General features: G+C 40.1%; 2 protein-coding genes across 2 annotated transcripts; both read right to left on the bottom strand.

Moving 5' to 3' along the window:
- Positions 1-287: 287 nt before the first annotated feature.
- On the bottom strand, positions 288-7,396 carry LOC140236693 (ribonucleoside-diphosphate reductase subunit M2 B-like). Its single transcript, XM_072316615.1, has 7 exons — positions 6,968-7,396; positions 5,664-5,728; positions 4,697-4,843; positions 2,800-2,890; positions 2,127-2,274; positions 1,124-1,394; positions 288-477 (listed from the first exon to the last, which is right to left on the bottom strand). Exons 1-7 carry the CDS (start codon positions 7,251-7,253, stop codon positions 322-324), a joined length of 1,164 nt encoding a protein of 387 aa, XP_072172716.1. The 5' UTR covers positions 7,254-7,396; the 3' UTR covers positions 288-321.
- Positions 7,300-13,538, bottom strand: LOC140237124 (uncharacterized). The gene is made up of 3 exons (XM_072317065.1): positions 13,437-13,538; positions 7,348-7,844; positions 7,300-7,312 (listed from the first exon to the last, which is right to left on the bottom strand). Exons 1-3 carry the CDS (start codon positions 13,467-13,469, stop codon positions 7,300-7,302), a joined length of 543 nt encoding a protein of 180 aa, XP_072173166.1. The 5' UTR covers positions 13,470-13,538.
- Positions 13,539-13,925: the final 387 nt, after the last annotated feature.

The raw sequence follows: 13,925 nt of genomic DNA, 5'->3' as shown, positions 1-13,925 counted from the left end.
GCATCTGAAGATAAGAAGAAAACAACTTGAAGACGAGACTCCTACGAAGGATGTGACGTCTGGCAAGGAAGATGGGTTGACACATCTTAAACATCCTCAATGTTTCACTCAATAATTCCACTCCGTAGATCTCCAAATGTGTCACACCGGTAGTCGAAAAAAAAATGATGTCAACTTGAAGTTGCGATGAGCCGATTCCCACTCATGACAGTCATGATGCACGATGGGAGCCACTGCTTTCAAATTTGCTGATTCAATCACTAGAAGCTAGGAGTCTCTTACCACTGTTGAATGTGACGGGGGAAAGGGGGGAATACCCCCTCAAAAGTCTGCATCCAGTGTGAAGGTGTGACGAACCTCATCCGGAGCCATGACATTCATCCTCTGGTACTCGCCGACCTGCTTCTCAAAGAAGTTGGACTTTCCCTCCAGAGAGATGTTCTCCATGAAATCAAACGGGTTCTCAACACCGTAGATCTGGGGGCAAGGTGAAGAAAGGATATTGAGGTATTGAGGTAGTCTCAGCCTTTTGGCTAAGATCATGTGTAGTATAGTGAGTAGATAGGAATCGGATACATGTAGGAGTCCGCCCAGCTCAAAACTCACAAAAAGTCACAAGTTAGGATTCTCTGTAAAGGACCAAAATATGTCATTGTGGGAAGGGGGGGGGGGGGGGGGGCTTTTCCACTTTTTATCATAGGACTGATGCCCTTGTGTTGGTAATTAGTCCTTAACTGCAAAACAGATTCACAGAAGTTATAGCTGTGCTTCTGGTGTGAATGAATAATTTTTTAGTGAGTAATTTTTCGCGCTCAGCCGGGTAAGATGAGTTTCGCAGGTTTTTACTTCCGCGGAATCAAGACATGAACTACTGAAAGCTATAGTGAGCAAAAATATTCGCGTGCTTTAATTTTTGCGCTGGTTTCCGATTGCGCGAAATGCGCAAAAATTTCAACACCACGAAAATTTTCACTTTTACAGTATTCATTTAAAAAGATGGAAAACAAAGAGAAAATATTTCTGGTCATTAAATGCAATTATACGAAGCCCCTCCCCAAAAAACAAACAAACAAACAAACGCAAACAAAAGATGTCCTTTTCCACTTTTTTTCAAATACACTACCTTTGGACAATCCAATTCTGACAGAAGGCGATCTGCAACAAACTCAATGTACTGGCACATCAGTTTCGAATTCATCCCGATGAGGGCGACGGGGAGAGCATCCGAGAGGAACTCCTTCTCCAGCGTGACCGCCTCCCCGACGATTTCCAGGATGCGGGCCTGGGAGGGGTGGTGGATGAGATGGGAAAAGAGGAGGCAGGCGAAATCGCAGTGGAGACCCTCATCCCGACTGATGAGCTCATTGGAGAATGTCAGACCGGGCATCAGTCCACTGTAGAGGAAACATGCAAAATATTAAAACCTTGATGTACAGTATTATCAGATTAAAGTTACACTAGTTCTCTGTCATAGCAAAAATATGCAACTAATTATCAACATCATTATAACAATTTCTTTCTTTCTTGAGAAGTTCTATTAAAGTGGCTACTAGTGAGGCTGTTCACTAAATCAATATGACTGTAGATTTAACATCACTTTGGGTACTTATGTACTTACTATATTCACATTGCCATCAGCTAATCATGAACACCATCATCATAACCATCACAACTGTCATCACACCAATCCTCATATTAGACCATCGCCACACTCATAATCATCCTGACCACAAACTCCATCCATAAGGACAACACCTTAACACCATATCATAATTTGATATCATTCCTATTTTCACAGACTTTCACTAGCAATGTCACCACCACCACCATCATCACCATCACCACCACCACCATCAACACCACCACCACCACCATCACCATCACTATCATCATCACCACCACCATCACCACCATTACCACCACCAATCACCATCACCACCACCAATCACCATCACCACCACCACCATCACCATCACCATCACCACAACCACCACCATCACCACCACCATCACCATCACCCATCAGCACCACCATCATCACCATCACCATCATCATCACCATCATCATCACCACCATCACCACCACCACCACCATCATTCATGTCCTTGAACGTGTCAGTTCCTCACCGCTTCTTGAGCCAGAATATGGCAGCAAACGAGCCTGAGAAGAAGATGCCTTCCACGGCGGCAAATGCCACGAGTCTCTCGCAGAACGGAGACTCCTGTGAGGCGATCCACTTCAACGCCCAGTCCGCTTTCTTCTTCACAAAGGGCACTGGACAGAGAGGAAAATATTGGTTAAGCATGACTCCAGACACTGCAGCTGTATGTTTCCCTTGCAGTTTTTTTATATACTACACAAGGCATGAGTATTGATAATACATTATGTTGTTATCTCACACACTGTCATTGAAAATGGACCAAATATTATCAGAACAGAAATGGGGGGGGGGGGGAGAAAGAAATTCATCAAAAGGAAGTTTTGGAAGAGTATAGGGTAGATGAGTGAAAAAAAGATAAAAAAAGATGTCCACAAAGTAACAGAAGCCTCCTCTACAGAGACATTACAGCCAAAGATCCACGTGAGAATCACCACCACATCTTTAAGAAAGTGAGCATCTTTTCGACTCCAGAAAAAAAAAGAAAGAGATTTGATAGGTTTTTTTTTCTGCATTTTACTTGTTTTTTTCGAGCACACGCAGCTACAAACATCAAATACCAATGCATGTCTGCACAATAAAATAGAGATCTACACAGATAAGCCAGTGATATAACTGTGCGCAATCTACAATGTACATACTTGTCTGAATGGCATTGAAGAGCCTGTGCTTCTCTCCCGGGTCCTTCACGTAGGCATCAATCAGAAGACTGTACATCTCAGAATGGACGTTCTGGGACAAAGAGAGAGATACACGACATTTGAATGTTTCTCAAAATCAGGGCTGGCCTGGCCTGGCCCACACACTCCCACAGCAAACAGTCATTTGTGTTAGTGGAATGTTCCTGAGAGCAATCGGGGAGATATGTCTTTGCAGTATGCATGTCAACAGGCCCCCAAAAACAGCCATCAATTGGGGGAGGCTTTGATTACTGTTAAGAACATTATTCAAGAGAGATCAAAGTTTTTCTGAAGCATCCAGAGAATCTTGGCAGGTCTGAAAAATACATCAGACACATCTGACTTTCCTCTACAGAAAACAACTTAAAAAAAAAAAACATTTTTTTTTTTCTCATGGTTAAAGGTACACTGACCGAGTTTCATATGACAGTATATTCTTGATTGGTTGCAGCCAACATCTTGTCTTGACATACACAACCAGAGAATGAGAAGATCACTTACGACAAATGGGCAATCACAACAAGCTTCCATTACTAGATAATTACATGTCAACTCTATGGCTGCCAAGACAAGTTAAAGGTTGCTTGTTCTTTTAAAGGACAAGTTCACCTTCATTAACATAAGGATTGAGAGAATGTAGCAATATTAGTAGAACACATCTTTGAAAGTTTGAGGAAAATCGGACAATCCGTTCATAAGTTATGAATTTTTGAAGTTTTTGTGCAGTCACCACTGGATGAGAAGACTACTGCAGTGTATGATGTCACATGCGTACAACAATATAAGGAAAACATAAAGAGAATTTCACAAAATTTCATCTTTTGAAAAAAGTACACATTCCCTTGACTCGTTACTGATGTATGTTATGGGTAATATTATTCCCATTGCCTTTAGAAAGAGGCAAGTCAAGTGCTCTTTTATTATGCGAAAAAAGTGAAAACATGTTGAATTTTCGTTACATTTTCTTTATACTGTTGTACTCATATGACATCACGGGCATTAGAAGTCTCCTCATCCAGTGGTTCCAACACAAAAATTTAAAAATTCATAACTTATGCATCGATTGTCCAATTTTCCTCAAACTTTCACTGATGTGTTCTACTCATATTGCTGTATTCTCTCAATCCTTATGTTTATGAAGGTGAACTTGTCCTTTAACCATTACTGTGCTGTAGCTGCCCACTGGCACGGATGTCTGGAAACTCATTGTCAATGAAGAGAGATTTATACCTAATCCTCTAATCCCTATTGTGTCACAATGGTCTTCCTGTTGGACTGAGGCACATTGTTTCACCTGAGTGGGTTTGCAATGTGGTCAAGTTTGGATGGCTTACTGAATACTGATGAAAGAGCTTATTGGCATGTAAAGCTATTCAAGTGCCTGAACACAAAAAAGGGTTAATCAGCACAGCAGTCAACGGTGGGTGGAAACGAAGGAGAGCAGGCAGGATGCACTAGCCTGCCTGACATTACTGTACTAGTTTTGAGTTTTGGTTTGGTTTTGGTTAAGTTTTGGTTTACTTCTGCATCCAAACTAGTACAAAAACTTCAACTCAAATTCTGAAAATACAAAGTCAAATGCATGGATTAAAATCAACAAAATATTAGACAAGTAGAAAAAACATTGGCAATAATATTACACAATCAACACATTCAAAAACAAGTAAGTAAGATGAGAAGTTTATAGCAAATATATTTCCAGTTAATGAAACTGCTAACTGAATGCAGGAGACCTCCAGTTATGAGATTCCAGCAACAAGAATGCAAAACTCAGTGAGAGTTGAGTTTGAATACGGAGGTGGAAAGAAGCCAGCTCCATCTCCCTAGTTTGACAATGACATTATCAGGGTATAGTTACCTCCATCATGATCTGGAAGCCATAGAAACACTTTGCCTCCGGTATCTGCACCTCCTGGCTGAATCGCTCCACCAAGTTCTCGTTGACGATGCCGTCGCTGGCGGCGAAGAAAGCGAGCACGTGGGTGATGAAATGTTGCTCTTGAGGCTGCGGAGTGAAAGAGAGAGAGAGAATGAGCAAGGAAGGAGGAGAAGAGGAGAAGGAAATAAAGGTAGAGTGACTGGTGGTAATCATATGTTTGGTTACATGAGTACATCAGTTCAACATATAATTTAAAGGGTGTGTACAGTTCTGGTTGAGGTGAGGATTTAGCTTGTAACATTTTGCGAGATATTCAGAAACCACTCTATGAGATGTCAAAGATCATGCAATTCTAAGGGGTATCAAAAGTTTATTTGATGAAAATTAGTTTTGAAATGGGTGAGATATCCAAAAACAAAGTGAAACAAAGAGATCCTAATAACAGGCGTGGCCTGTCACCTTTTATTATTATCACTTTTTGGGATATCTCTGCAATTTGAAAACCAATTTTTATCAAATAAACGTTGAATCCTTCTTAAAATTACATGCTCTTTCAAATTTCAAAGAGGTTTCTCATTATCTCACATAGAAATGTTCAAAACATGAATCCCCACCTCAACCAGTACTGTACAGTCCCTTTTAAGGAGGGAAAAAAAATTATTCAATGAAGGATGTCAGCATCATTAATATTCTCAACTTGGGCCCACATATGCATTTTGATGTGTGCTTGCTACGGCTGTAATTAACTGGGAAAATTTGGGGCATTACAAAATTAGAGGAAGAGCACATACACACACATAGCACAAAGTTTTATACATTCTGCATCAACTCTATCCATCAATGCACTGCATACACTGGCTTGTTTGAGATTGCTTCCTGCATTGCGTTTGAGCTTTGATTTCACTGATTCTGAGGTCAAAGGTCAGAAACAGGGATGAAGGCTTACTTTCAGAGTCCTCCAGTCTTTCCAGTCCTCGCCAAGGTCCACCTCTTCACATGTCCAGAATGAGGCTGCAAAAGATGATTTGAGGTAACAGGAAATGCATCATGAAAATAATCGTCTACACACAGAATATCATGCATTGATTTCTGTGTGACACATTTTGAAAGAAATGAAAAATGCTGCACTATTTGCTTTTGGTCAAATTAATTGACAAGGCAGTCGTTACAAGATACCTATTATTCTATTCATATCAATGGTCTATTCAATCCTCAATCAAGACAAGGTGAGCAAACAAACAAACAAAAAAAGACAAAAAAAGCAAGGTTAACTGCAAACATTGTACTACCATTACATTCGTAACTGCCATCTCCTGGATTTCAATCTGAAGATATTGCGTAAAAGTGAAGGGTCATGAGTCTAATCCTACTGGCCTCTGAAGGCACGAGTCCTACAATGTGTACATTTGTATGTCACAGGGTCCTAAATAAATGATCATTCAAGAAAAATTGATGTAATGCATAGCACTAAGAAAATACATCTTTGATCAATATCTAATTAAAGAAAGGAGCTGGACATAAGGCTATGGGTTCACCTTGTACACAATGTTTCTTCTGCTGGTGCACTTCTGTACCCCATTCTCACAATTGCTATGCCACATGTGGTACTACATTGTACACTCAAGGTTACTCCACAAGTAGTCCCTTTTTATTTCACACCACACATTTGACAATGTAAGTTCTGGCATATGTTAAGTTTTGATCCACATTGTATGTAGACCCCTGTACATTTATCACAATTGTCATGTCATGTATATGCATCAAAAAATTATCACAATGTATACATTAAACGTTCTAGAGATATTTATTTGAAGCATAAGGAAATACAGGTATACTACTTGAGCAATTCAAGTTTTATTTTGATGTGTGTATCTGGAAAGAGTGTGAGCATGTAGTGTGTGTGCATCCTAATGATCATCATGTCTGAAAGTCAAGACTAGTAGCTCACATGCTGACTGCTCATGCTGTGATGGCATATAGATGAGAAGGAAAAAATCATAAATCAATAACAAAGTACTGAACTGAGCATTGTAAGGGCTCTGTGGAGGGTCTCAATATGCGCTACTGAAAAATAATGATGGTTACACAATTACCTTTCAATATTACCCTGGTTTTCAGAAGTGTACCCCTCACTCTTCAAATATTATGATTTCACAAAACAAAACAAATTTGCATGATAACATATGGAAGAAAAAAATCAAAATGAACTTTCTATTTCTCACACTAAATACTGTAAATTTCATGTCTCACCCTGGGCACGTTTGTAGAATTTCCATACGTCTGGGTACTTGATTGGGAAGAGAACAAAACGATGTGGATTCTCAGTGAGAATGGGCTCGAGTTTGTCGTTTGTGGGACCTCCAGCACCCACCCCTTTGGTCCTCGCTCCCGCACTGTTAATGGAGTTGTGATGCAGATGGTTCCCAATGCTACGGCTCTGGCTGTGCCGTGACCCTCCGGATCTTCTGGTGGATGGGACACCGGCAAAAACACCGGACTGGATGCTCTGCATAGATCGTGTGGACGAGTGATGCATGTCAGCCTCAGATCCATTTTCAGCCTCGTCTTCATCGTCGTCGTCATCATAAAGGAGAACTGTCACGGAAGAGTCAAATGCTTTTAGGGTGGGCGTGGCCTTTGAGGTGCTTGATACTCCATCCTCCCCTTCCTCGTCGTCATGGTTACATGCCAAAACTGCGTCAGACTGGCCAACTTTAATGCCCTGAGAGTCGTGACTGTCACCACTACCGGCGACTTGCAACTCGTTACTTTGATATCTTTCTGCCTCCTCTTCAGCTACTTCCTCCTCATCCTCCTCCTCCTCCTCATCATCATCATCATAATCATCCTCTCCAGCTTCCTCCCCCACCTCCTCCTCATGCCTGCTCAGCTGGGAGTCGGGCACCATGTCGACAGACATCATCGACACCTGCGATGAGGGGATGATGTGCTCCTGAGATGACAGCATGTTGTGATCCTCCTCCTCTTCCTCTTCTCCATTGGGGATACCATGGTGATGGTTTCCCACCCACATCACATCTCTGCCATCTCCTCCACCGCTTGGGTTCAGGGACGGCATCTCTCCTTTGGATCGCTTGCTCCTTGGATCGACAGTCCCAATAACAAGCTGTCAAGAGAGCGAGATTAACATGATGGGTGAAAACAACTGGAGAGGCAGACACATTAGAATGATCATTCAGCTGAGAAAATTCCACCCGAGACTCCCATCTCCCAACAATAATAATGATTAGCTACATGACCCGCACAAAGAATAAGTAAAGACCCATTTAAGAAGATGATAAAAGAGTAATACATCCTTGGTAAATCAAATGCATTATCATCTGAAGACTTCTGTTGATTTAACCAGGGAGGAAATTGCAAAAACAATACCACCATGTTACCAAAGGACAATGAATTGGCAAAATAATAATTAAAAAAAAATCAAAAATTGAACAAGGAGAAATCAGTTGTGGACCGGATATTTATGATCACTAGAGAGCCATAATCAAACTGGGGTCTTGCTGTGGACAATGGTTTTTGGTGCAATAAAATGTGTGATGCGTCATTATATGAAAGCCATGTAATGTCAGGAAAATCTTACTTTGGCTTTGGGCAGATTCAATTCAATTCAATAATGGTTTTATTTCAATCATATTGCAATAGGTGACTGAATTGCATGATGTTACGATAACATATAAAACACTAGAGATTGTAATTTGTCATCACTGAATTAAGGTGATCCGATTTCTTTTTTAATCAATGATTCGAATCGTGATAGTGCAAAGTCTCAGCTACAACATACTAAAATCTGAGAGAAATTCACCGAGGCATAAGTAAGATAGTGCTCGATAAAGAGAGTCATGTCAATTTTCACATCTAAAAAAATTCATTCCCATAGAGATAACACGTCATAGCGAAAATAGAAAAAGAAGTACATATGACCTTTGACCCCACTTTGCACAGACAAGATGGCATCTGAGCAAAAAGTGGTTATTTTATGAAATGATCCCTGTAACATGGTCTTTACGTGTGCAAAATATGGGAAAGATAGGACATGTATTCACCAAGATACAGGATGAAACATCTATGACCTTTGACCCTAATTTACATACCCAAGATGGCGTCTGATCAAGTCGTTGTTATTTTATGAAATAATGTTCGTGACATGAACTAAATATGTGCAAACTATGGTGGTGATAGGGTATGTTTTTCTTGAGTTATTGCACATAACATTGCAAAAAGAAAGAAATATTTCAATACATCGAAGATAAACTTTAATTTCAAGTAAGTTTTTTGACGTGATCCCGACATCGTATGAAAAAACGAAGGGCACACTTACGATAGCGCAAAGTCCCAGCTACAACATATTAAAATCTGGGAAAAATTCACCGAAGCATAAGTGAGCTAGTGCTCGAAAAAGATAGTCATGTCAATTTTCACTTCCAGAAAAACTGCTCTCCCATAGAGATAACACGTAAACTGGTCAAATTTTACAAGGATACTTTTAATCCATTTTTACGAGGTGATGACGTCATCCAATCAAAAGTTTGTAATGATAAATATGAAAGAACATTAAATAAGCTACAACATACTGAAAGTTAGGTGAAAATCGGCAAAGGATAAGTGAGATACGCTCGAGTGAACTTGAATTTTGATGACGTCATTTTGAAAATTTACTTTTTTTACTTTTTTAAGAAATTTGATATCTTTTAATCATTTTTTCAGTATCGCCAACCCATGAAATGATATGTACAACTCATCAGCTTTCAAAATATGTAAAGAAAATGGGGGGTCACCGTCCATCCTGACGAGTAAAATCGGATTTAAATTTGGCGGTTTTTTGGCATTGTTGCACTGTATATCGCCATTGACGCGCGCGCGGAATTTCAACTTTGACGGGTGCGTATGACGTCATATTGAGTCGGATCGACTTGAAACTTGGTAAAAACATTCTTTGACATTTCAGACATCCGATACATGTGAAAAAACGGGAAATTTCTATTGCATATGAGCTGTGCGTGCGTATATGCGCGCGCGCGTACGCGTCCGTCAATTTTTTCTGAAATACTCCAAATGGTCTGAAACGTGTGCAAAACAATTTTGAGCTCGATTGGAGCATGTTAAAATTTCAACGCGCGCATACGCGCTCGTTTACTATGAACGTGACTAAATTTTATGAAATATATCAATAGAGCTTGACTTGAACTATATGATATGTAAATTTCATTGAGAAAATCCATTCCATTAATGAGATACGAATGTGAACATGTTTTCAGATAATGACGTCATAGTGACGTCATGGTTGACTGATCACAGTGATACATTAGATCTGTCGTCCTTATGACGTGATACATATATGGTATCAGTTTAGAAGTGGTAGGTGAATGACTTTTTGAGTTAACCTCTGCACAACATTTGAGGAGAAAGAAATAAAGAAGAAGAAGAAAGAATCCGTACAGATACAATAGGTGATCCGAGAGGATACCCGGATCACCTAATAACAATACGGAAAAAGAATTAAAAAAAAACAAAAAACATTTCCACTATAAACACATCATATTTAACAAGGATATGGACTCGAGACGAAGGGAGAAGAAGACAGAGGTACAATTTGTACTACAGAAGATACGAATTCACCGGACACTATCACTATGGTTGTTATTAACTTACCTCATTACAAGGATAACATTAAAAAAGAAATTCAAAGTTAGACAGCTGTGAAGTTTATATTGCCATACGCGCATTTTCTTCCTTCTGTGATTTCCGACTATGCATGTAGTGGATGAGAATAATATAAAGAAGGCAAGGAAACATGGGGCGTCATCATGTTACTTGATGAGTAAAATGGTGATGCACCATGCCTTCTTTGTATTATCCTCACCCACTACCCAGCCTTATTTTAAAAGAGAAGGCCCTTAATAGACCATTGTTGGTAATGTTGACAATCATTAGTGAAGCGAGCTGAAGCCAAACATATCTAATACTCATAGCTTTTTGAGATTGCAAAGTGTGGCAGGGTTATTTTAGGGGAATTTAGTAACCCAAATTGGGCAGTTTCTTATCAAATAATGTGAGGAGTGTCAGTGATTAGATGACATCTTTTGGGATTTTGTTTGACTGTCTGTGACCTGTGAAAGTGATTATTCAAGACCAGGAGGAAAGGCCAAACCAGCAAACCCCATTACTAACTCATCAATATATTCCTTGTATCAACTGCGGCAACTCATCGAACTGCAAGATTCATTGCATCAGCCACAGAGTGCCAATAACTGTCATAGACCCCGTTTACAGTGCGGGGCTGGGCCGAGCCCAGCCTCAATTGCTGGGCCGAGCCCCGCAATTTTGTCCGTTTACACTGCTGGGCTCGGCCGCGCTTTTAATTCAAACCTTTCAATATTTTGTCGTAGTGGCGCTCTGCTTGTAAACAAATGCAATTTGGTACAGCCTGGTTTTCAGACCCTTTGCCAACTGGATTCCGTGGCGACAAAGTCGCTGTTTGGGCAAAGGCCTTTGCCGAAGGAAAAATCCTTTGCAGGACAAAACCACCTTTAACTATGCTAGTTTTTGATGTTGAGGGGGTTAATATCGTGAATAGCGAAATAATACGGGCAGAGGGTCTGGAAGCCAGACTAAAATTGGCCGCGCATTTGGCCCAGTTTGCGTTTGCACCAAGAAGAGGCCGGGCTCGGCCGCGGACCACTTCCAGAGCGTGGCCAAATGCGCGGCCAACTTTGGCCTCGCATTTGGCCTTTTGCGCGTTTACACTGAAATGAAGGAGTGCTCGCACTGTAAACGGGGTCTTACTCCATGCAAACTGTAACTGATTAGTATGTGTATAAATGTCAGTGTATAGTTATTGTATGAATGTATGTATGAGATTCAGTGGAAGAACAGTACCTGTCCATGTACAGTATGTTGTATTCAGTGTAATGTCATTATTTTGTCATCTGTTATGACATTGTATGTGCAGGGCCCCCAGGAAGAACAGTACCTGCCTACTGATGTGGCTACCCTGTTGAAATAAGACTAAATAAATAAATAAATAAATAAATAAATAAATAAATGATCAATGAATGAATGAATGAATGAATGAATGAATGAATAAATAAATAAATACTGTATCCTTCAGTGAGCAGTCATTTAAATGTACATTGTAGCAAGATCAAGAAGCCCCCCCCCCCCCCCCCCGAGTGCTATAACATTACTGTATGTCATGTGTTCATATATGGCATACATTTAAGGTATTCATGATGCAATGAATCAGCAGACAGAAGTCTTCTTCTCTGCTCCAAATGTCATGTTACTAACAACAACCCTTAGGAAAATTGCAAATATAAAGTTTATTTTTACATACATTTACTCTTGAGTAAGTCTGGAAAAAAAACAAAGACCTCAACAACTAGCTGGTTAATACAGCTAAGGCCCTATAGTAAAACCCACACATTTCTACTTAGGCACATTACAATGCATATTGAGTTAATTCATATCAACTCAAACCGTTGGATGAGTGGGACAGACAATACGCTTAGCCATATGATTTCAAGCATGGAAATTGGTCAAAAAGCGTCGCATGGCAGTATATTTTTGCGCACTGCATGGGAGTGCAATCAGATGTACAGTAGCACAAAAGTGATAGAACACTCTCGTGATATTGCGTTGAAGTTTGTCTATCATTCATCGTGTATTTGATCTAACATTAGAGTGCCATTTCTTTTTATTTGTTATTCATCAAAACTCACTATAGCCCACTTGTCCCATTGTGCAACAATGTACATTTGTGAGTGCAGTGTACGCTCAGTAGCAGCTCATACACAGAGGCAGCACTGATCTAGAGAAAGCTCATGTTCACTGCACTTACATTGTACACTACTGCACACCGTGCCATGCGCTATTCCTAATATTCCCTCGATGAGGTCTGAAGTATTTTGCTGATAGTGCTACAGCACATTGATACAAATTTACATGGAATAATCGGTGCATACAAGTCAAAACCATTGAAAGCAAAGTGAAATCTCTGCCTACATTGTTGACAGTAAACTTACATCACATACCGGTACATGTAGCTCTGTAGTTAGATTGCTAGATTCTTTAATCATACATGTAAATATTAATGATAAATCATGATCTGGTGTCTGGCACTGCCACTGGTGATGCACATGTACAGTGTAGACGAATGCTGTACATGTAACATTAACAGTTATAAATAACAGTGAAATAGAGCCAGGTTTTCTCAGTGCTAGTGCTGTGGGTCTGTACTTCTGCATTCTGGTAGATCTAGATCTAGGTTAAATTACTCCAGCTCCACCAACCAGCCAAAGCCCCAACAAAGGCTAAGCCAAGATTTTCACTTGAATTCACTACTATTAAAATTAGATTCAAATTTCACAAAGATGTATTGGAGACAGTATTCTGGTGATTGGCTGGTTTACGACACGATCGTGTCCGACTTGCATATCTACAGTAAAATAACTTATAAATTTAAATTACACGACAGATAGACTAGACTAGATCTATATAAACAGTCGACGAGCTCATCATCCCACATTATATTCAAGGGATGGGACTACTAAAAGAAAAAAAAAAATGTATGCCATGGACTACCGTATATGACATACGATAGGATGGGTCATGACGCACGCTGCTACATTGTACGTGACTGCTCGCAAATGCAATGAATGATTCAATGCATGGGTATCATTAATCTCTCATCTTCTCTCACCTGGGTCCTTTTGTTATTTTTCAGACTATCCATTCGCAAAAACGCACAAATTTCGATCGGCACGTCTGAATGTTGTCCACATCATACATGACTCCTCTCGTTTAGAATCCATGCATTTTGTGTAGCATGATGCGGCAAGTACGATAGCTTGTCAGAACAAGATCTCATAATAAAAACACCGAGCATCCTTCCCGAAATCAAGCACATCTTACATTGGTGTTAGCAAAGCGCTACACAAGTAACTCAACATACGGGGTGATACGGGTGTGGAATGTGGAGCACCAGGGCGTCACTCCGCACCAGACAACTGGTGGGTTTAAATGGACAGCAAGTTTCGTAACCTATTTACACAAAGGTCTACACGCTGAAACAAGTCGCTAAAAACAAAATAACGCTAGGTCATGGCGTCACAGCGCTTTTACATTCATATGCATGTAAGATTTTTTGGTATTTTATTAATCATCATCAACACGCTATTCATAAAATTTC

The sequence above is a fragment of the Diadema setosum genome, chromosome 13 (assembly GCF_964275005.1).
Source record: "Diadema setosum chromosome 13, eeDiaSeto1, whole genome shotgun sequence".
NCBI lineage: Eukaryota > Metazoa > Echinodermata > Echinoidea > Diadematoida > Diadematidae > Diadema > Diadema setosum.
The sequence above is the reverse complement of the archived record's forward strand: the minus strand, read 5'-3'. Positions and strand labels throughout refer to the sequence as shown.